Here is a 24,285-nt window from a genome sequence, read left to right on the forward strand (position 1 = left end):
AGGAGAGATGTGGGAGGTCTTGAAGCCAGCTCTTCGCCGTGGAAAAGGGGTGTCCCCTGCCTCGTCTACCCTGTTTCTCCCGGCCTCCATCTCAGGAGCTTTGATGCCATGCCTCCTGCCATGTCACCATCGGCCACCCAGTTGCCCCAGGTTGAAAACCAAGCAACCGGAGGTAGCACAGCCCCCGTGGGCCCCTTCGGCGCTCCCCCAAGGAGCGTTCCTGGTTAAGTTCAGAGTTGCTACAACCCAAAGAAAATAGTTGGAGGATGTTTTCCAAACTGCATCTCGTGGAACAAAAGAGCAGTTCATCCTCTGTAGCCTTCCATCATCTGTTCCCTGTGGAAGACTCAGATTGTTCAATTAAGTGCGAGGGAGCCAGCACAGGCTGCACGACCCAGAAGCTCGCAGCATCCAAAATGTGGGCAACAGGGGAGCCGAGCCAGCTCGCTCCTGCCAGGGCTGCCGCTGCTCTCTGCCTCTGTCACTGTGAGACTTCCAGTTTTCTCATCCCCCGCTCAGAACTAGCGACCTCAGCAAGAAGGCGTGCACACGCATGTGTGAGTGTGTGTGTCTATCCATCCATGTACCTCTGCCAGTTGAGCACCTGTCAGTTTCTTTGGTGTTGTGGTCCAGGCCCAGCATCTCCTTGCTCTGAGCTGTCCCTTCTCGTTTGCTAACCACTGGGCTGAACTTGTGAGACTCTGGCCGCTGCTGAACTCAACAGAGGTCCCTGCAATGTTTTTTGCTTTGTTTTGTTTTGTTTTTATGGGGAGAGCGTTTTGCTGGGAGAATGGCCACACTTTCAGTCACTTCTCAGTGATGTCTCCACATTCCTCCTCCAAAACTAGATGAGTAAGAGTTTCTGGTCATCCCTCCACTGCCAGTGCCCATGCCCTGGCTTTCCTTCTGTGATGCCCATGCCCCACCATGCATGGGGGGTTCTCAGGTGCTGTTCCGCAGGGGTTGGAACTCAGTGGTCTATAATGGGGCACAGGAAGTTTGGGTTTTTGACTTGTGCCCCAGCAGCCACCTTTGGGGCTGCCGCTGTGTTAGGGACAAGAATTGGCTGGAGGGTGTGCAGTAGTACGAGCCTCTAGCGACCAGTCACAGCTGGAGATGGCTGAGACTTCAGAAGCAGGTCCAGGGCTGTCAGTGCCATCCTTTTGTCCACTGTGTCTTGGGTGTCCTTTTGGTCCAGCTGAACCTCCTGAAGGGCAGAAATTGACTGGGCCTTACTTTGTGGCCTCAACCTCCTGACACCTTGCCTGGCTAGAGGAGGCATTTCCTCTGTGGGTGCCAACCCTTCTGGTGCCGCTTTTCCAGCCTGGCGGTGGCAGCCTGTAAGCCAGTATCCTTTTTGCACTGGGTCTAATTTTGTCTGCAGGCTTGCCTGAGCTCTCAGGGGGGAGCTGGGCCTGGAGGGAGCCCACGGACCCGTGCTAATTGGTGTCATTGAGTAATTAATGCAGAATCAGGCTCCGCGCGGAATCCCAGGGAGACGGACACTGAGGGTGGTTTTCATGCTGGCTGGGCTGGGGGCTCCCCACTCAGAAGACATTCCCAGAACTCAGAGGCCACTGGCATGGTCTGCTGGGTGGCTTGGCAGTGGCCTAGGGTTCATGGAGCAGGCGTGGAGGGGGTTTGTCACGTTGCTCCATGTGGAGTGTGGCGACTTGACTTCCCAGGAGCACAAACCTTGGGCAGGGGTTCCAGGAGCCAGGCCTGAGTCCATTGAGAGGAAGGCCAGGGAAGGGCAGGGGCTCGGTGCACCCACACCTCCCTCTCCAGGGCCCCTGCACTATCAAGGGCAAGGATCCACATGGCTGTGCTCCTTGAATGCCACACTCCATCTTCTGGATTTTGCCCGTGCCGTTCTCAAAACCCCAAAAGACCTGCATGCACTTCGTCCTCCTCCTGGCTGAAGTCCACTGATCCTTCACAGCCTGACACACATAGCCCTTCCTCCAGGCAGCTGAGATGTCCTGAGTCAAACCACAGCAAACACAGCTTCTTCCAAAGAGCCCAAAGCTCCCTGTGACACTTTAGTTGTTGTTCCCACTGGGGATCTGATACGGGTGGCAGAGGATGCGTAGACGGAAGATGGCAGCACCTGTCGGACACGACACCCTTTCCATTGCTGGACACATAATGGCCAGAGCAGGTCCTTAGGCCATCCTGAGTCCAGCAGGCCAAGAGGGTCCTGTGGTTCTTTGGGGAGGGTTGTGGAATGTACGTGGGCAGCAGATTGGTCTCCACAGCATTCCCATAGTGGGTAGGTACTTTGTGGTCTTTTCCCTACATCACTACCCCTACCCCTGGTCCTTGCAGCTCTACTAACTTCCTGATTTTGGCTCCAAGGAGGGGCTGCCTCTCTGCCCTTGTACCCAGCCCAGAGGCACATGAAGAGTGCTGGCTCAGTTGGGTGAGTGTGGCTTGACACCCCACCCTCCCTCTGCAGGCGCCGGGTCCTGGCCATCTCTGATGGGATCGAGCACATCGGGAACCTACGCTGGGAGCTGGCCTTGTGTCTCCTGGCAGCTTGGACCATCTGTTACTTCTGTATCTGGAAGGGGACCAAGTCCACGGGAAAGGTAAGAGGGACAAGCAATCCATGGTGAGCGCTGGGGAGGTGCAAGAAGTCCTCATACAGGCTTGCAGTGACGCATGACGCCGGAATGCGTGGTGTCTGAGCCAGCTCCTTGGATCGGAGGCAGAATGGGCACCAGCCGGAGAGCGCACGTAGGAGCTGAGCATCTGTTCTTCCCGTGACTTGCCATGCACCTTAGGGATGTTCCATTTCATAAGCTGAACCTCAATGTGCTCACCTAGGAAGCAGCAAAGCCTGCCTGTCTGCCCTGGGCAAGTGAACCTGACCCTGACCTGTCTGAACATTGGAGGTTCACACTGAAGAGAACTGGCCCATGTTAGAATACAGCACACGTCAGGGCTAGGAGGCAGCTTGGTTTTCAGGTTGAAACCTGATTTCTCTGAGTTAGGAAGTGGAGATCAGGGAAGTATGTGCCCAAAGCTTTGCTCTGAACCCCACTCCTAGAAGCAGCATACATGGGACCCGTCTGCCTCCCCTATGCCTACTCTTCCACTCATTTGGCCTTCGGTTTCAAGACAAACGCCTCGTTCTTGTTCCAAGCACAAAGTAGGCATTCACCCAGCGGTTTATTTCCCCACCTCAGGAAGATAGCTAAGATCTTAGTGGCCAGCAGTTACTTCTTTTCTAGGTACAGTTTGGAGTTTTAGAGATCTTCTACAGTCTTAAAACAACACCTGGTTTAGTTGTGTATTAGAGTACAGGAGTCTTTGGGGAAACCTCCCGATCAACAGGTCCCGTGGATAACTGGGAGACAGAGGATTGAAATCAGACCAGGATGTGCAGCTGTCTGTGGTTGTCCTGGATCCCCTTTTGAGTTAATCCAACACATTGTTCCTGCCCATGCCATAGACCTGAAACCAGCAAGTCCCTTTGCAGGACTTCATCTCTCCAACCAAGCCTGCTTCTGTGAAGGAGCCAACTTCTCTTGTCTGTCCTGTCTCTCCACCATCCACACTGAGCACTGTCAGCCCCTGCCACCATTCCCCAAGGGAGAGTAACTTGTAAGAGTTCCCATTTGTACATACACACCGAGTTTCTATTTGCACACACACTGATGAGTTCCATTTGCACACACACATTGCTGCCTGCCGTGTGGCACAACTGAAAAGCTTTGAATCCTGTGCCTTATTCTCCTTGAGATATTCTGAGGGTTTATTCCCACTCTCTGATCTGGCCATCATGTAGTAGCAGCAACATTAATGATTTGTGACACTTTCCTAGCAGCCCCATCCATGTTTGTTGAAGACAGAAAAGGGTTTTCACCACCTACATGACATCCTCTTGTGGCTTTGCCTGGCCTTGTTCTAATCCATGATGGGCCTATGGTAGCTTCTGGTCCCAAGCAGCACATGGCTTGTTTGTCAATCGTGTTTTGTGCTGGTCACAGGGCCGTGAGTTGCCTCTTTGGTGTGTTGATGGCTGTTTTCTTGCTACTGTGACAGCACAAATGGATAATTGTGATGGATACCTGGTGGCCCACAAAAAAAACAACATGGAGGTGAAGCCACTGTCCTCTGAAAACACATCTGAAACTTTGTGAGTACCAAGGATGCTGCTTGTGGAAATTCCATGCTGCAAACTTGGTTCATTTACAAATTGTTTCATATATGGCTGTGTGTTTAGTGTGTGTATTGTGCATGGGGAACCTTTTTTTCTGCCAAGGCCCATTTGGGTATTCACAGCATCCTTTGCTGACCCTACAGAGTTATCGAAAGTGAGCCGCTGTGGAGTTACTGACGCTGAGTACCACCTGCAGTTGCTCTGACAGGGGCAGACCAGGTGTGTACCAGATTGACCTATGGGCCAGATGTTTCCCACTTCCTGATAGTTCCTACATGGATTCCACATTTACCCTCACATGGCTCAATGCATGTTTTGTGATACTCCCCAGTCCAGAGTTCCAGATTCTGTAAGGCTTCAGTTCCCAGGCATTTTGGGTCAGTGGTCCCCAGACCTGTTTTTCATGATCTGGCCCTGCACAGAGGCTTATGGCCTAATGAGTTACTCTGCTACTCAATGTTTCCTACCTAACAGGAAACTAACAGGAAAATATTGTCACCTGAGTATGGGCCATTCCAGGCACTGATAGACCAGTGGTAATGTTGGTCCCTGCCGCCCTGCAGCCTCAGATTGGTGGCTCCTGTGTCCATCCCCTCATTTGCTAGGGGTATTGTTGCTCATTCATTCGTTTGTTCTCCATCTGTCCAATGTTTACTGTGTAACTGCTGTGCATGCCCAGCACCAGACAGGTGGCTCTTCGTAAAAGTGAATGAACCAGACCGTGAATGAGATGGGAAATAAACCAGGCACAGAAAGGCTGCAGGAACCAGCATGCATATGGTGGCCCCTCTGAGAGCCCAGGGATGGCATCCTTTGGACAGCAGCCTCACCGGAGATGGGAAGGATGGTAATGAGCAACGTCCCTACCGGGGACACACCCAGCAACCTTGAGAGGCTCAGTGAAGTGAGAGCAGCATCAATGAGGAACAGGAGAACGGGCTGGGCTCAAGCCTTGAAGGCTGTGATTTTGTACTAAGCCGTGAGTAGCTCCAACCCTGAGCTGATGAGCAGAAAATTGGTGATGGAAGTTGGGGAACAGGGCATATGGTATGCTTCTATGTCCACAGCTGGCACTGGCTGCCTTTTGGGAGTGGGATAAAGGAATAGGGCGCTCCATGCAGATGACGGGGCTGGAGGTAGCACTGGGGTAGGGACTAGAGACCCCCTGGGCTGGCAGACTTGTCCTGTGGGCCTGAAGTCATGGGAGGCTGTGAAACCTCCACATCCCCAGGCTCCTGACTGAGGTGGCTGGTCACCCCTGTCTGGACACTATGCCCTCTGTCAGCGCTGCCTCACCCTCCAAATTATCCCAGCATCCCTCCTGACTTCCCCTCCGTCTCTCCGGCTGGCTCCTGGCCTCTACCCTAGCCCGGGTCCTCCTCTGTCCTCCTCTTGGTGGATGATTTATGGATTTTTCCCCCTCGTTTCCTGGTCTCCAGGAGCAGTGGTTGGGAGGCAAGGGCTGTGCAAAAACAATTGTGGTCCCTTCCCCGCCTCCTGCCCTTGCTCCTGTAAGAGGAAGCTACGGGATTAGCTGGGTTTAAGAAGAATCGTGCCTTTTCACTGCCTTCGGGCTCTGTTTTTACTCTTTTCAAAGCTCCAGGACACCAAGGCAGGGGGAGAACCCCCCAACCTCCACACACACACAGACAGACACACTCACTCAGAAACAGCTGCAAAGAGCCTTGCATTGAGTCTTTTTCTTTCCCTTCTTCATTCACCAGCAAGTGGAGGCCCTGGAGGTGCCACAAGGGCACATGGCCAGCCTGTGCGGGTGGGGCGGTCGTAGAGCAGATGCCTGGTTGTGCTGGATTTCTGGCTCAGTCCTCAGGACAGCATGGCCATGGCCCCCATTTCACAGATGAGAAGACAGAATTTCCAGAGCTTAAGCCGACGTTTGTGTCAAGGAGTCACAGAGGGATGGTGTCGGAGTCCCTTGGACCAAAGAACAGTGGGTGAGGTCCCTGGCTCCTGGGCCATCATTGGGCAGGTACCTGCACCTGCTTCAGCCCCTCCTAATGGCAGCACAGCCTCAAGGGCTGCAGGAGACTTGTCCTCTCCCCCAACCCACCCAGACATGTTGGATCCACCAGCGGGGGAATCATCAGGAGCCCCACACAGAACATTTATTCTTCAGGAGCACCCTATAAAGTGTCTAATGGGTTCAATGAGGCATGAAGCAAGAGTAGAGGGGGCAGGGAATGAAAGGAAGAGATGATGTGAAAGCCCAGAGAACAAGCCAGGGAAGGGAACTGGGCAGCGCTGTCCCTGGGCCCTCAAGTGGCCTTTGTTGCAGCCCAGGCAAGCAGGAGAGTGCGTTGGTGGTGGGGCCCTCGCGGCGGCTGGGCTGATGTCTGCATTCAGAGAGGAAACTAGAGCGTTCATGAGAAGCATGCAGAGTGCCCAGCCACTGCCCTGGGCGGCCCCTGGTCCAAGCCCCCAGAAGCCGAGGGCTCCCCAAGCTGCCCCAAGAGGCCTTTTGTACGGGGATATGAGCCCATCTCCCACCACGGTGCTTCAGGAGAGCAGCAAATTGTGACATTAAGTCAAAAGAGCTCAGCATCTCGATTCAGCCCTTTCTCTGGCCGTGAGTGACAGGGCTTCACCTTTAGCGGGAACCCTGGCAGCTAGCAGGCTTGGAGCGGAGGGGAGCTTTGCGACTCAGTAATACCGTCTTTATGAGAGCACAAAGGCCCCCCAAGTCCCGGTGACTGCCCAGTTGGGGGGGAGTGGTTCTGTAGAGCTGGCCAAGTTGGGAGAGCCTCAAGGAGCTCAGAGAGGGCCTTGGAGGTGGAAGTTCTTAACCCTTCCCCAGCACCTCCCAACACATGTTGCTCCAGGAGTCCATCCCCACGCCTGGGTGTCCCCTGGGGATGGGAGGCCTCTCTTTTTTTCCTCTACCCACCACCCCCATCCTTCCCAGTCAGACACAGGAGAGTCATGGTGGCTTTGCCATCAGCCTGAGGCCAAGTGCATCTGGAAGTGAGCAAGGACCAGCACAGGGCAGGCCGCCATGGGATGATAAGAGAAGTAATTCCCACGATTCCTGCCCTCATTCCCAGAGGGGAGGGCATTTGGCACAGGGGTTAAGTTGCCACTTGGGCTGCCAGCATTCTTATACCGCAGTATCTGGGCTTGAGTCCTGGCTCTGCTGCGGCTTCCAGTCTCCTGCTAATGTGCACCCTGGGAGGCAGTGGTGATGGCTCAAGTACCTGGTCCCCTGCCATCCATGTGGGAGACTTGGGCTGGATTGTCAGTTCCTGGCTTTGGCCTGGCTCAGTCTTGGCTGTTGCAGGTTTTTGAGGAGTGAATTGGTAAACGAGAGTTCTCACTCTCGTTCTCTGTCTCTCTGCCTCTCCAAAAAATACAAAGCACTGAGGCAAATGAGCATGGATGCGGGGATGGTGAGAGGGAGCAGGTGGGGGTGGGAGCCTGGAGCCCTCTGTTACCCACCGTTGTGCAGCTGTGTGCAGTTCACATCACTTCAGCTCTCTGGGTCTCGCGGGGATGGTGACAGGGAGCAGGTAGGGGTGGGAGCCTGGAGCCCTCTGTTACCCACCATTGTGCAGCTGTGTGCAGTTCACATCACTTCAGCTCTCTGGGTCTCCCATCTTCTTCCATCAAGGATGGCATGGCAGGTACTGTGATAGGTGGAGTGTTGGCTCTACTTTGAGAAGGAGCCCTGGGAAACAACAGTGTTTGGAAGTATAACAGCCAGACAAAAAGGGAGGACAGCGCAGGATCAACATGTCCAAGAGGTCAGGAGCAAGGGATCAGTAGATAACTGGTTCTGACAGGTGTGGTAGGAACAATGATGAGCAGGGGTCCACAGGGGTGTTCAAGGAGACAGTAGCAGTTGACGTGAGCACAGGCGACTGTAGACCAATGGCTAAAACACAACAAGCATGCTACAGAGGGATGCATGTGCTGTCACCTGCAGGTGATGGGCTGGCTCACCCAATGTGGGCAGTACTGATGGGAGCTGTGGTATAATGCCAAAGCACCTGACAGGTCCCTCGCCATCTGCGTTAGTCAGTGGCCAAGCAGCAAACAGATCCAGCAGGAGACATAGGGCCACATTCCGACTCTTTGGTATACGACCAGAAGATCATAAAGTAGCTGAGTCAGAACCAAATCATTACTGACGTGGTGATGGTGATGCTGATGTAAATACACCCAGGACACATGATACTTGGTAATAAACAGCCTTGTGCCTGGCTGATGGGCTTATAGTTTTACTGTAATTTACCTATATGCACACTGTTGCATATTTACCTCATCTTTTACATGCATTTTTAAGTAGATTTATTTATTTTTATTGGAAGATCAATTTTACAGAGAGAAGGAGAGACAGAAAGATGTAGGTTGAGTGATTTTATACCTGTGTGTCTGCACACATGTCAGTCCCATCAGCAGACAAGGCCAGGTGCCTCTCACCGTGCATGATGCTCACTAAGAATGGTGGGAAGGGAGTGGGTGGGTGTAGGCGTGGAGATGGGCAGGGGGTAAATAGGGAGTAAGTATGGACTTCTGGAGTGGGCAAGTGAGTAGATAGTGGATGGGCTGGGTAGTTGGGTGGACAATGACTAAAGAACAGATTCAGACCCCTTAATTCACTCATAGGGTTGGAATGAGACTTAAAATGCCTCTCAATGATGGCAGCACCCTATGAAGTAGGGACCAGTTATTCCCATTTTGCAGATGTGGAAAACTGAGGTCTTATAATGTGAACCACAGGCCCAGGTCAGTTCCTGGTGGCAGGACTTTACCAGTGGCTTTAGAGCAAAGCTGCTTGTTTCCTTATCCTTCATTTTGTGGCCTTGCTTACTCCAGGAAGCCCCCACCACATTCTCGCACTGACTCTTCCCATGCTCCTCCTCCTCTTCTGCTCGCTCCTGGGATCCTTCTCGTGGGTAACAGCTTCCGGCTACCAGTGTTGGCCTCTGATATCTCATGCTGGCAGGTTTGTGGCCTCCGACAGATTGCTGATCCTGCAAGACGGATATTTATTAAGTGTGTACTATGGACAGTGTCCCTTGTCAGGAATTGCAGACAGCAACTGCAAAAACAGTTACAGGCTCCTGTGGGAGTAGAGCAAACCAGCAATTGCTAATCTGCCTGGGGTGGGTACCCACAAAGGCCTGGGTACAGGGATGGAGGAGGCAGAGAGCTGAGGGGAAGGGTCAGAGGGAGATAAGGGGGGGTGGGTGAGAGAGCTAATAGTGGGGGCCTGAGGGAGCAGCTGGCAGGGGCTCTCAGGGAGCTGAGGGAAGGGGTCTGAGAGAGCTGAGGGGCGGGACACTGAGCCAGGGGAGGTCTTTTTTATATTTATTTTTTATAAATTATTCTCTTTAAGATTTATTTTATTTTTATTGGAAAGGCAGATATACAGAGAGGAGAGACAGAGAGGAAGATCTTCCGTCCGATGATTCACTCCCCAAGTGAGTGCAACGGCTGATGCTATGCCGATCCAAAGCCAGGAGCCTCTTCCGGGTCTCCCACGCGGGTGCAGCGTCCCTTTCCCGGGCCACAGGCAGGGAGCTGGGTGGGAAGCGGAGCTTCCGGGATTAGAACCAGCGCCCATATGGGATCCCGGGGCGGGGCGTGCAAGGCAAGGACCTTAACTACTGCGCCACTGCGTCACCGCACCGGGCCCTAGAGGGGAGGTCTTAAGGCTCTCAGAGGAGGGCCCCCGGGTGCTGAGGGGAGTGGTCTCAGGGTGTTGAGCAGAGGGGAGCTGAGGAAAGAGCTGGAAGGGGACCTCAAAGGGGTGAGTAGAAGCCAAGGCTAAGCACTCTTGGGGAACTGAGGGGAGAGTCTAAGGGGTCTGAGGGAGCTGAGGGGAGAGTCTGTGGGAGCTGAGTGTTTCAGGGAGCTGAGGGATCTGTGGGAGGTGAAGGGTGTGGAGGAGCTGAGAGGTCTGAGGGATCTGAGGGAGCCGAGGGGTGAGGGAGCTGAGCAGAAGGTCTGAGGGAGTTGAGAGAGGGTGTGAGGGGCCTGAGGGAGCTGAAGGGTCTGGAGGAACTGAGGGAGCTGGGGGGGGGGCGGTCTGAAGCAGCTGATGGGGCTGAGGGAGCTGAGGGTCTGGGGGAGCTGAGGGTCTGGGGGAGCTGAGGGGTGTGGGGGAGCTGAGGGTCTGGGGGAGCTGAGGGTCTGGGGGAGCTGAGGGTCTGGGGGAGCTGAGGGGTGTGGGGGAGCTGAGGGTCTGGGGGAGCTGAGGGTCTGGGGGAGCTGAGGGTCTGGGGGAGCTGAGGGTCTGGGGGAGCTGAGGGTCTGGGGGAGCTGAGGGGTGTGGGGGAGCTGAGGGTCTGGGGGAGCTGAGGGTCTGGGGGAGCTGAGGGGTGTGGGGGAGCTGAGGGTCTGGGGGAGCTGAGGGTCTGGGGGAGCTGAGGGTCTGGGGGAGCTGAGGGGTGTGGGGGAGCTGAGGGTCTGGGGGAGCTGAGGGTCTGGGGGAGCTGAGGGTCTGGGGGAGCTGAGGGGTGTGGGGGAGCTGAGGGGAGGATCTGTGGCAGTTGAGGGGTCTGGGGGAGCTGAGAGGGAGCCGAGGGGTGGGAGTGTTTAGGGAGCTGAGTGGAATCTGCTCCAGGAAGCTGAGGTGTGTGCCACAGGGAACTCTTTAATAGTGTATCGCAGTGGGCAGACTCAGATAGCCCAGCCCGGATGCTCAGGGTTTACACCTCCAACCCTATCCTCACCCATCTCGCCTGGTTTCCTCTGCAGAGCTCCTGCCTTGTATCAGGTGATGTTGCCAATGTCTTTTTGTTGATAACCCAGAGAGGCAAGAGATGTTCGTAGGGTCACACAGCAGGTGGAGTCAGGAGTTTAAGCTGGATCAGCTGAGGTGGACTCCTCCCCCTACCCAAAGCAGACATATAAAAGCATCTACTGCCCTATAGTGGCCCTTGTCCTCATCATGAAGGACATTCACGCATCAGCCCACCTGGCCTATGTGCAGGTGACCAGAGCAGAGACCTGGGCCTGGACATGGATTCTAACCCCAGCTCTGCCCTGAGGGTGCTCTTGCTTGTTGCCTCCTGCCTCTGGTCTGCATCGGGTCACGAGAGTTTTGCAGGTTTGTTGATGGGTTGAACTAATAGGTGCCTGCTGTGAGAACACAGTACACCACTCTTTTTTCTTTTTCTAAAGATTTATTGTATTTTTATCACAAAGTCAGATATACAGAGAGGAGGAGAGAGACAGAGCGGAAGATCTTCCATCCGATGATTCACTCCCCAAGTGACTGCAATGGCCGGAGCTGAGGTGATCCAAAGCCAGGAGCCAGGAACTTTTCCAGGTCTCCCACACAGGTGCAGGGTCCCAAAGCTTTGGGCTGTTCTCTACTGCTTTCTCAGGCCACAAGCAGGGAGCTGGATGGGAAGCAGGGCCGCCAGGATTAGAGCCGGCACCCATATGGGATCCCGGCACTTTCAAGGAGAGGACTTTAGCCGCTAGGCCACTGTGCTGGGCCCAGTACACCACTCTTATCTTTGTGTTCTTGCTGCAGTTTCTGTGTACCCATTCTGCAGTTTGTTAGTGTTCTCAATCCAGTAGGGAAGACAGAACTCACTCTCCTGAAGAGTGAGTGTGTGATTCTATCATCAGTATTTGCTACTGAACACTGGTGTGGTCCTGGGAGTTACAGTGGTGGCTTGTCAGGAGGAGGCTGGAGCTGTACCTTCTGTGGCGCAGGAGGTGAGGTGAGGAAAGCCTGGGGTGTCTATGGAGGTTGGGAGAACATATCTCAGAGTCAGGGGGAAGGGTAGCCTGAGTGCCAGATAGGACTCACATGGGCAGTGGGGAGCCATGGAAGGTTCGTGAGCAGGAGTGTATTTTGGGACCACAGAGGTGGCAGCAACAGGCCACACGCTGTGCTATGTGCTGCGGCAGCAGCTGTCTTCCTTCCTGTTTGACATCCCCCATGTGTAATGAACTCCAACCCCCCAGTGAGAACATTGGAGCCAGCCAGTAATTCTCTCTGCAGACAACAGATGAGTTCATTAGCCTGAGTCACAATTAAGTTGTGCCACAGTTGGGGCTGGCCCAGGATGCCAGTGACAGTTTCTACAACCAGGACACAAGGAGTGATGCTACGCCAGCCCTAGGCCGGGGGCTCATGCAAAACCCCAGGCTTGTCATGCTGCACAAACACCCAACACCCTTGATTTTGATGCAGATTCTGAAATGCACTTCCTAAGTAACCCACCTGCACAGATAGCGTCAAGGAGCTTCATACAGTGCTGTGGTATGTTGTCAGAAGGAAACAGCCTGCAGGTACTTAGCATGTAGCTGCCCATGCACACAAGAAAATGTGAGTGAGGACAGCTCAGGTGCATGACCAGGCTCAGGACAGGAAAGATAATGCTCTGTGGGTGCTGTCTACTTTTCTCCACACTCTATCTCTTGTTCTAAAATCACAGCTGCAAACACAGGCTGAACCCAGGGTTCCGTAGCTGCCATGCCTCTGATCCTGGGATTTTCAGAAGTGAGCAGCAGCAATAGGAGAATTACTAGGGAGCAGGCAGCAGTGTCTGCCATTGGTGCTGTCACTGCAGTTCTGGAAGATTCTGTCTTTATTAAAATAATGTAAATCATGCTTGGAGGTGAAAAGTGAAGCAGAGTGAAAATCCAGGTCCAGTCATTGCAGACTGCTCCCTGACCATGGCCAGTGGAAGGTCATAAGACCCGGGGAAGCTTTGGATTGTGCGGGGAATTGTGCCGTGTGCAGTGGTCATCACAGCATTCCTGGGCTCTTGATGTTCCACGTGGCACATCATGCCCTCACATGCAATCAGCTTGCCTCTCAGAGAATGTTGCAACCACCAATGTGTTGTGCCCCTTGAGGAGGTGTCTTCACCTCACTTTACAGGTGTATACACTGAGGCTTGGCAAGGCACCAGTACCTATTCCAGGTAATGGAGCTGAGTCTAGAACCTGTCTGCTTCCTGCCTCACTGCAGACTGTATAATTGTTCTGTGCATCCTCGTGTCTTTATGTCAATTCAGCATGCATTTTTTTAAGCACTTCCTGGCCAATCCTGGAGATGGAGAGGCAACCATATCAAAGTTGGTTCTTGTACAACATTGGGAAGGAATGTGGAGGGAAAGAAAATGTGACCCAGGAAAGGAGAGGTGGAAGAAACTTGGCAGGTCCAGGCAGGTCCAGGTGCTAGGTTAGTTGCAGGGGCCAGCTCCTGAAGCACCAGCGGGTGAGTCCCCGTGAGGAGAGGGGAGGATGGTGGCAACATGAGCAGGCCTCCTTCGTCATGGCACGGCTGGGGCACCAGTAGTAGTCCTTCAGGTGGGCAGCAGCTCTGGCTTTCAGACAGAAGGAGTGTGGGCAGGGTTCATAAATGTGCAGGCCTGCGTCATCCCCACATGTGAGTGCAAAGAGTGAAGGAGGCAAGGAGAGAGACCCATGTCCCCACCTGTGTGCAGGCCTGGTGGGGCTGTTGGGGGTAGGGCAGCACATGGGACAGGCCGTGGAAGTTCAGCTGGAGTTGAGGGAAAGATTCTGGGGATTCTCTGAGCTTGTGGCACCCTGAGATATTTGAACATTAGCTGGGGATGTCTGGGCTCAGGAAGGTGGCAAGTAGGATGGGGCCTTTGGCATCTGATGCAGGCCTGTTTACATGGGTTGTGGTTGCTTTAAGGGCTGTGTTCACCCATGGTATTGTATAGGAAAGACAGGATTGTATGAATGGGTGTTATTTTTCTAGGTCCATGGCAGACATGGACTTCCCAAAATGAGATGCTTCTGCTAGACTCTGTTGCACCATGTCTAAGTTGCATCGTTATTTCACATATTGGAAGGTTCAAGATGCTTACCAAGAAGGGGGCATTTGGCAGAAGTTGAGATGCTTTCAGCCAGCCTACTGTGCTCTGGTGACTCCAGGGTGACCCTGTGTCAGGGGAGACATCGTCCCACCAGACTCTCACCAGTCAGTTTCTTGATTTCCTCTGAAGTGCTGGGTGAAGTCTCCTGTGTCCTATGGTGGGATTTGGAATGTGATCTGGCCTGTACTGTAGTCGGAGAACAGGAAGTGGCCCATTACTGTTCACCTCGCTTTGCTTTAATCCTATGACTACTTGGTTGTTTTTTGGTAAGAAAATAGACAATCTGTTCAATCTGTGTTCGTAACTCTAACCCATGGGCTTTTCACTGTGAGGGCTCATGCCTGAGTGTTTCTGTGACCCTCTGATGAAGCAGAGTGTGCTTTTTCTAAACATATATGTGTGTGCATGTGTGCGTGTGTGTGTGTGTGTGTGTGTGTGTCCTCTCATTTACTGGTTCACTCCCCAAGCAGTTGCAGCAGTCAAAGCTGGGTCAATCTGAAGCTGGAAGCTAAAAGCTCCTTCTGTGTCTCCCACATGGGTGCAGGGCCCAATGCCTGGGACCAGCCCCTGCTATCTTCCCAGGCCATTAGCAGGAAGCTAGATCGGAAGTGGAACAGCAGGAACACAAACTGGGACTCATAGGGGATGCCAGAGCCACAGGCAGAGGATTAACCTGTTTACACCCTGACAGTCCCAGAGTAGAATGTTTCTAAGGGCTTCCTAACTATCAAGCACCAATTGATTTAAGTGTATGTAGGATATTTCAAGCCACCTTGACTGTAACACTATAACATGACTGTAATGAGGAATGGGAAGAGCTGTGACTTCAGACCCTTTAAACTGTAGCAGCTGGAACTACATTTACCTGCCACCTGGGGGACATTGTGACTTCAAAGGCGGTGTAGCAAGTAATTTTTTAAAAAATCAAACATCTTAGAGCAGAGGAATTAAAGTTCTAGGAACAAATGGGACACCTGGAGGATGAGGCAAAGAGGAGGGGAAGAGGAGAAATGGGTCCTGGGAAGCACCAGCGTTTAAGGGACTTGGAGGAGAGGAACTTGCCAAGGAAGTCATGGGGCCCCTCTAAGAAGGGCAGGCTAGTGAGGCTGGAGGAGACAGGGCAGGGAGACTGAGAGGTATGGCCCAGTAGTGTCCACAGAATGGCCCTAACTGGTGAGATCAGCTTCCATGAAACACTGGGGCTTGGGGGAGCAAAGTCAGACGGTGTGTTCCTCCTTTTCTCTGAAAATCTCTGTTTTCTCATGGTAGGGCATGGTGCTGCGCTCTAAGAGGAGCATTGGGGTTATGGCTTAGGTGGCACTGTCATCCAAGAAGGGGACAGATAAGGTGATGATTTGATATTGTAGGAATTGTGGATCTTTGCTGGAAACCCAGGTGGGTGTATAGTAAGGAAACTGGAAATGTGGTTCTCCCACATGAGGGACGACACCAGGTTGTTGAGGGAGACTGACAAACTTCAGCACATTGTTAGCTGATAAACCGTAAGAGAGGAGAGGGAGCCCAGGAGAACATGTCCAGAGAACAGAAGTGGAAATATTGTAGTCCACTTCCTTTTGCTAGGACAGAGTGCCTGAGAGCACATGACTTACTTGGAGTGGAGCTTTGTCTCACTGTGTGGAGGTTAGGGCAGCCACACCTGGAAGTCCGTTCACTGCACTCTACGTGGCAGGAGCCACAGTGAATGGGCCAGCTCAGGTCTCCTCCCACCTTCATGACTTCATCTAACCCTAGTCATGTGTCGAAGGCCCCACATGCAGACACCATTGAGAGGGGTTGAGTTCCCAACACCTGAACCTCTTGGGGGCACACCCAGACCCTACTGTGGGAGAAAGCTGGCCATCCAGCAAAAAGCAGGAAAAAAGGTACAGAGGGGAGGCTGCCACTATGACAACTGCAGGGCTTGCTCCTGTGCTGCATGGTGTCTGGCATCTAGCAGAGGCTTCTAAGAGCTGCTGCATCAGGGCTCGGTGACAGCAGGGAGAAATGGACATGCAAAGACACTCAACAAAAGCATAGAGAAAGGAAGTGATAAAATGGAAACGTGTATGTTGGAGAGGAAGAGGAGGAGCACAAGAAGCCCCACTGGGCTGTGAGTGACCCTGTGTAGCAAACAGAGCACCCTCCCCTGAGGTAGGGAGAGGCCAACCCAGACTCTTCTCCCAAGACACTCAGCTCCTGGGGAACAGCATGGGACAGCCTGCATCAATGGCCTGGGAGGGATCCCTGCTGTTCAGGGCCACTAGGGAAGGGCCCAGGAGGAACCTAAGCCCTTGGCCATGGGTGGACAGAGCACCGTCTGTCTTTGAGAAGGGAAAAACCTGGCAGGAAGCAGGCAGCACCTGCTGTCTCCTTTGCAGGTGAGACCCACTCTCTCCCCTGACTACCAGCCCTCTCCCCTCCACGTCCATTTCTCCATCAGCCCTGGAGAGCGCAAGGGGACCTGGGTGCTTTCTGGTGCTGTTGGTTGTCAAGGTAGCTCCAGTCTTCCAACTCAAGAGAGATGAATGCAATTTAAATCATCATTAGCTGAGGTACCAAGTGCATTTTCCGGGCAGTTAGTCCCAGCTCCTGCTACCATCCTGAACTTGCCTGGACTCTGTGTGGAATGCTTATATCATGGGGGCTTGTTTTCTGATTTGTTTCCATTTTTATGATCTTTCTATGGTAGACCTATGTAAAAAAAAACAATCATGTTGACTCCCTGGCTAATCTTAATTCACCATGAAATGGGCTTAAGCCCCAGATTCCCCCATCCAGAGATCTAGAGGCTGGGGCTTTACACAATCTCCGCCATCGTGATGAGCGCTGCTCTTCAAGCACCAGGCACTTTCACAAGGGGCGGTGTTCTCCCTGCTTTGTGTCCCGAGTTATTCTTGCTTCAAGGACTTAGTACAGTCTAGTATTTTCCAGTACCTTCTAGATCTGGACTCACAAAAGGAGCCGTCTGGCACAGCCGAGCCTCTGGGCTGCTCTCTCCCACCTCACGGGGCATGCCCATGAACTGCTGTGGCCACCATCCCCTGAACTTGCATCACAGGTGCCTGTCCCCGAGCTGACTCATCTGACCCTGAGTCTGTCCCTTCAGGATCGAGACATCACATGCCTTCAGGGTCCAGCAAGGCCTGGCCCACAGAGGCCTCTGTGCCTGGCTGTGAATTGTGTTAAATAGAAAGCTTGGGCTCATATCCCGTTTTGTTCCATTCACTTTTCTTAGGCTAGACAGGGTTGTTTGTTCACTCGCCATCTGTTTATAGTCCAGACCTTTTAGGGGGAAGCGTCTCAGAGCCATAAAGATGAATAAGGCCCTGGGCTTGGAGTAAATAACTGCCACAGGCAGAGCCAGGTGTGTAGACAGCCAAGTATGTTACAAGGCCGGAGAGGACCCAGGGCAAGTACGAAGCTGATTGGTTGTGTGGACATTGGATCGTTTAACTCTCACTCACCGTGAGAGATGCAGACCCGTATCCACATTTCATACAGCAAGAACCTAGGACGCAAATGGACTGTGTTAATATGCCCTGTATTATACCCACTCTACAGAAGAAAAAATATCAAGGTATTTTTAAAAATTATTTATTTATTTGTTTGTTTATTTATTTATATTAGAAAGAACTACAGAGAAGGAGACACAGCAAAACCTTCAGTTCACTGGTTCAGCTCCCCTAATGTCTGCAACAGATGAGTTGAGCTGGTCCAAAACTGGGAGCCCAGAACTTCTTCTGAGTCTCCCACATGGATTCAGGGGCCCAGGACCTGGATCATCGGTGCTCTTCCAGGCACACTAGTATGGAGCTGGACTGGAAGCAGAACAGTTGGGACTTGAACCACCCCTTATGGGATGCCAGCACCAAGAGTATTCAGGTCTTACAAGGCATTTAGGCATTCTTGTCAGGGTCAGTCAAGTACGCAGAGACTGGGTTTGACCTAATATCAAGAGCAGTCCCCTTGTCTGTGCCGCTCTGTGTGTCCTGGGCTTGGGAGGAGCAATATGTTCTGCCAGAATGGCCCCATGCTCAATGCTGGACAGCAGAGAAGAACCTAGTCTTGCAGTTTGGCAAGGTGTGACCAAGTGGAGAGAGAAGAGGAGCTGGCAGGTGAAGGGTGGGGCTGCAGTGAAGCCTGCAAGGAGGACATGCTAAGGACTCGGGAGGGGGTCTGGTTGGATGTGGGCTTTGCTGTTGGCCAGATATGAGCTGAATCCTGCCTTTTTTTTTTTTCTGTGCGATTATAGACCTGACACTGATTTCATTTTTTTCAAGATTTTTTTTTATTGGAAAGTTAGATTTACAGAGAGAAGGAATGAATAGAGAGGGAAGATCTTCCATCCGCTGATTCATTGCCCAAATGATCGCAACTGCCAAAACTGAGCCAATCTGAAGCCAGAAGCCAGGAGCTTCTTCCTGGTCTTCCACTCGAGTACAGGGTCCCAAGGATTTGGGCCATCCTCAACTGCTTTCCCAGGCCACAATCAGGGAGCTGGATGGGAAGTAGAGCAGCTGGGGCATGAATTAGCAGCCCTATGGGATCCCGGCATGTGCAAGGCAGACTTTGGCCACTAGGCTACCGCACCTGGCCCCTCACACTCAATTTCTTAGTCCCACCTCGGTGATGACGGTTGCCTTTGATAGGATCAGATAAGATAGGAATAATATAGTGGAGTGGACAGCAAATGCTTGTCCATGTTTCCTGAGCTTGTGCTTCTCCAGCCCTATGCTTCCAAGTAGAATGTTCCTGATTACTAGATAATAGAACTGTGGACATCCACAGTCCCAAGTGTCATTGAGAAGAGAAGTCACACCAGCCCTGGGGGTCCCAGACATCTGTCTTCCTGCCCAGCCCCCGGATATGCCCCAGTGACTTGACCCTTCCTTTAGGACCTATCAGGTCTGAGGGCAGCATTTGAGGAGTTCCAGCACCTTTGCCTCTTGAGCCTCCAGCCACTACACCCGATTTCTATTGCTATCCCAACTGCCAGTCACCTCTTCTGAAGGCTCCTCCTGTGCCCACGCCCAGCCTTTGTCTGCAATCGTGAGAATGCCCAGCTGTGCTGCTCTCTGCTAGCCAAGTCCACTGGGGCAGAGGGGCCTCACCTACTGCCCAGGGGTGGCTGGCACAGGCTGTCTTGGTGGTTCTGGGTGCTGAGTTTCTGATGTCAGGTGTCTTAGATGGTGCGCACTGCACCTCATGTTGGCGTGTCCACAAGCATCATCCAGTTTTACCACGTGAGGCAGATGGTGCTCCCACCTACACTGTGTCCTTGGAGATGGGTGCATACCCAGTGTGGTACTCCATCAGGCTCTCTCTAAAGTAAGCAGAGAAGGTTCAGGAACCCCAGGAAGTGGGGGCATCCCTTCTGGGTATATTCCAACTGCTCCTTAAACGTTACTGCTGGACTTTGCTGGATGCTTCCTGACCACTTGCTGCCGTGACTGCCTGTGTCTAGGGGTAGAAGGGGCGTCACTTTTTGGAGGGAATACTGAAATAGTGTCAGGCACTCAGGTCATCCCTCAGAGTCTTGCCTGAGTGGGATGAAGCAAGTGGATCACCTGAGCTGGTGCTGTACTTAAATAAAACTGATTCAGAGAGTGGGAGCAGGACCTGCCCCAAGCCCTAACTGCGCTTGGATCTTGGCAAAGTAGCCTACATACCTGACCCCTGACAATGGACTCCTTGGAGGGCAGTTATATAAATAGCTCAGTTTATTTATTTTGCCAGATTAAGCGTTGTGGCATGGTGAATAAAGCTGCCACCTGTGGCACTGGTATCTCATATAGGCACCAGTTCAGGTCCCAGCTGCTCTTCCAGTCCAGCTAATGGCCCAGAAAGAACAGCAGATGGCCCAGGTGTTTGGGCCCCTGCCGCCACGTTGGAGACATGGCAGAAGCTCATGACTTCAGCCTGGCTCAGCCCCAGCTGTTGCCACCATTTGAGGAGTGAACAAGCAAAAAGAAAGATTCTCTCTTTCTCTCTCTGTAAATTTGACTTTCAAATACATTTAAAAATTCTTGAAAGATTCTCTGTGTGTGAGCTGTTTGATCCCAAGGCCCAAACTCCTGTTCTGTCACTCTTGGGGTGTGACCCTTCAAGGGTTTATAGCCTGATGTTCATTTCAGCTTCATGAAGAGCATGAATGGGAAGGTTGTACAACTTTTACCTTTGAGGGCATGATCTAGAAGCTGCACACAATACCCTTACTTGCAACTTATTAGCCAGAGTATAGTCCTGCGGCCATGTCCATCTGCAAAGGAGGTTGGACATTTCCTCAATCTAGGTGGCCTTGGGTCTAATCAAGAGCTAGGGAACCCCAGGAAGTAGTGGGGGTAGTAGTAGTAGTCCTGGGGTGCCTACTCCCGCAGCAGAGGGAGAAGAGGGGTGCTGGGAGGTTCCTGGTGTCTGCAGTGTGGTAGAATGGGAGCCAGAGCTTACTTACCCCATCTGCTCAGCTGCCTAATGCACTGCACCCTTCCCTCTTTTACTCCCCTCTCAGCTCAAGAATGAAGTCATAATGCATGATCCAAGGCAAGCCAGTGTTGTATGATTTAAGGCTCCACATGGAGGTAACTCTCATAGCTAAATGCTGAACTACTCATCATTACACAAAAATCACAAGACCTGTGGCTCCATGGTTGTACCATCCTACTGAGGACACATCACTGTCCTCTGGTAAAAATGTGACTCGGCCTGTGTGGGCTGTGCTGCCGAAGACAGAAAGCTTTCTCTGTAGGTATTGTTTTTGTTCAAATATTACAGAACCATCCCCTGGCGGAGGTGGAAATTGCAGGGAGGCCCATTTGTGTGTTCATGGTGACCTCTTTCTGTCAGATTTACTTGCTCCTAGCATCTCACTCCCCAAACTTAACACTGTCTTAGTGGGCATGGTGCCAGGCAAAGTTTAGATGTTTCCTGGAAACTCTGGAAGCTCGGAGGAGGGAAATATGTTGATAAACAAATGACTATGTAAGTGATGCATGTTAAGGATGGAGTAAATAGCTTGACCATTGACACAGAGGCAGGACCAGCTGGGAGGAAATGTGGAGAGTGGGTGTGGGGTTGCTTGTTGATTTCCTAGCCAGGGGAGTGGATGGTGATTAGATGCTGCTGAGGTCTAGGCAGGCCAGGTGCTCAAGGGTGAGGACAGGTATTGGAGGAAATAGGAGTTGAAAGCAAAGAGTGCAGTCTCCTGAGTGTTTCCAGTGCTGTGACCTAGCAGGACAGCTCCCTCTTAAGGCTTTAGGGATGTTCATTGTCCACAGCATGAGAAAACCAGGAGACAGAGTACCCACTTAGCAGCCCTGCCATCCTGAGCTCTGGCAGCCAAGACATAGAACTTTAGGCCCAGTCGGCGTCAGGACCCTGGAGAGCTCCAGGTCCTCTGGAAAGTGCTGTGCTTTCTGTTAGAGTACTCTGAGTCAGTCCTCCATGTACCTTCTCCCAGGAATACAAAAGGAATTCCTATTGCTTGTGGGGAGAGAGAAGACAGGCTTAAAGAGGGTACAAGAGGTGGATGCTTGGTGCAGCAGCTAAGATGCTGCTGGCGTTACCCATACCCCTGGTCAGAGTGCTGGACTGAGTCCAGACTCTGCTCCTGATTCCTGCTTGATGCTCATCCGTGCCCTGGGAGGCCACAATGACAGCTCCACAAATGATTTGGTCCCTGCCTGGGTTGGGGTCTCAGTGTTGTCTGTTGCAGACATATGGGGCGTGATGGAAGGTGGAAGATCTCTCTCTCTCTTCCCCCATCTGTCTCAGAGCACACTGTGGGAAGTATCTTCCTTGTTGCATCTCTTACAATGAACCTCGCCCTGGGGAGCAGGCTTGTCTTCAGTGCCCCTCCAACATGTGACTCTGGCTGTTGCACAAAGAGCACAGCTCAGTTCCCAAGCCTTTGGCTGGAGAATTTAATTGCGTCTCATCTACACAGCATTTATTTTCATATTTATAGTATCAAAGGACAAGTTTTTGCTTAGAGTAATCACTCACATTGCATGCAGTTAGATAAGAGCATCAGTAATTTGTAGGATATGTGGGTACAGACCAAAAAAATCACACAAATAGTATAAGATTCATTGAACTTTGGTTGGGTTTACCCTGTCTCTGCCTAGGTGGGAAAATGCTGGCCAAGAGACGGTGTGGAGCCATCTTGTGCTGCCCCCACATGTTAGACCCTCTGGCCCTTGGGTTCTGGGTCCTGGTCCCCTCACCACTTTCCCAATGCCTTTTGAGGAACCTCTAGCTTCCCAACAGACCCAGGATCCTGAAAAACATAGGCCAGGGGTTGGGATGTTTTTGGGCAACTCTGCGGGGCCTTCCCAAGGATCACATTCCCCTTGTTAGGAAACACAGAGCTGTGCCCTAGAAGGGGGGGGCGGGATCGCCCCACAACCCCTGTATTGGGATGCAAATGAGCAATTAGAGTCAATTAAGACAGGATACAGTATAATTGCCACCAATTGTGCTAACCTTTATATTCAGAAGGACTTGACCTGCTAAGAGGGATTTAAACCATAGTTTAAAAAAAAATCCCTGAAACCTTTTTAACCAAGGGGTGTGTCTGGGCTGCAAGGCCTCTAGCCCAGGACCTGAGTGGTCTGACAGCCAAGACCCTCCCCACGCCCACTTCTCTTTCTCGGGGGTTTGAGCTACGATGGCAGCAGCCAGGAACAGCCCAGCCTGATGGTACCTTGTCAGAGACCCTATTGTGCCTGTCATCAGGTGCTGCATAATTTAGCATAATGTCTGAGCCTGTGCCGCCTCTGGACCTTCCAGACAAATCTCAGGGCCTCTGACATCTTGAAAGGGACCCTGGATTTGGGCAGAGAGATCTTTGCACCTGAGCACTCCTTAGGCTGTCCTCATCGTGAGCAGTCCTGAGATCTGATTCCAGGACTCCGGCATCTCCTATGGATGCAGCCCCCAGTTGTGTTCCCAGGAGCCATGCTCTAATCTGTTACAGCTCCCAGCTTGAGTCTCTGGTCATCCACCCAACACCTGAGGACGACGGAGCGTGTCTCATGCACCACTCACTGTCCTGGGCGCTACGGGCACAGCAAGAAAAATGCAAAATAGAAACTCCTTTTATTTGCCAAATCAGAAACTCCCAAGGCAAAGAAACTTATGCTGGAAAACAGCTCTCAGTCCTGGGACGTTCTGAGCGGTTCCAGGGGTGAGTGTGTGCTGGGGGCCCAGTGGATGGCCCTGTTCACCATCTCGTCAGGTAGTACACAGATTGTCAGGTAAGGGGAGGCTGGCTCCTGTGGTAAGGCTGAGCAACTTCAAGGTGATCTCACCCAGCCTTGGGTGATAACAAGTCACCCAGGAAGTCTAGAGAGAGCTGGAATTTGAACCCAGGGTTGTGTCACTCAAACCTCCCTCCCACACCATTGCATGTGGGGCTGGGGATGGTAGCCCTGGAGAAGTGACATCAAGCGCCCCGCGATGCAGTCTGGACAGTGTGCAGCTGTCAATGATGAGAAGAAAAGTGACGAAGGGCCTAGTGGTGAGAGAAGAGCTGTGGTTCGGGCACATAGTGGGAGGCCACGTGGGCAGAGGTGGTCACTAATGAAGTGAGGAGGAAGCAGCGGAAAGAGGTAGGGCCAGCTCTAGCTTGGGCACACAACATGGACCCTGGAGGCCCCAAAGCATGTTGTGGACAGTGTCCCAGGCCCATTTCCGCACCCAGGGCGAGTTTCCATCCTACATGTCCGTGGAGGTCCACCTTTAACCCACATTCCCAAGGCAGAGGAAGGCCAAACCCTTCTTTTTTTATTTTAATTTTTAAAGATTTATTTATCTTTATTGGAAAGGCAGATATACAGAGAGGAAAATCTTCCATCCGGTGATTCTCTCCCCAAGCAGCTACAATGGCCAAAGCTGAGCCAATCTGAAGTCAGGAGCCCAGAGCCTCATCCAGATCTCCCACACAGGTGCAGGGGGGTCCCAAGACTTTGGGCTGTCCTCGACTGCTTTCCCAGGCCGCAGGCAGGGAGCTGGATAGGAAGCAGAGCCGCTGGGATTAGAACTGGCACCCATATGGGATCCCAGTGCTTTCAAGGTGAGGACTTTAGCGCTGGGCCCAAATCCCCTCTTGAGGAGCACCCAGAAACACTTTTCCCACCTATCTCCTTAACCTCCTCTCCTGCATGACCCTACATGAGTGGCAGCGTGGTCCTAGGCCCCTCAGGTGTGTACTGCCACATTTAGCAGCTCTTCCTTGTAGACAACACAGGGCTCCAGTTCCTACCACTGTGTTGAGCCCCGGGATGC

The 24,285-nt window shown here is 52.4% G+C and overlaps 1 protein-coding gene across 1 annotated transcript in view; it reads left to right on the top strand.

Annotated features, from left to right (window-relative positions):
* SLC6A11 (solute carrier family 6 member 11) overlaps nucleotides 1-24,285 on the top strand; it is a 95,444-nt gene that overhangs the window by 25,190 nt on the left and 45,969 nt on the right. The window contains exon 5 of the mRNA XM_040994889.1: nucleotides 2,459-2,591. Coding sequence (XP_040850823.1) covers nucleotides 2,459-2,591 — 133 coding nt within the window. The remainder of the gene's footprint in view (nucleotides 1-2,458; nucleotides 2,592-24,285) is intronic.

This window comes from Ochotona curzoniae, unplaced genomic scaffold (genome assembly GCF_017591425.1).
Source record: "Ochotona curzoniae isolate NIBS_2020 unplaced genomic scaffold, NIBS_Ocur_1.0 contig_908, whole genome shotgun sequence".
Taxonomy (NCBI): domain Eukaryota; kingdom Metazoa; phylum Chordata; class Mammalia; order Lagomorpha; family Ochotonidae; genus Ochotona; species Ochotona curzoniae.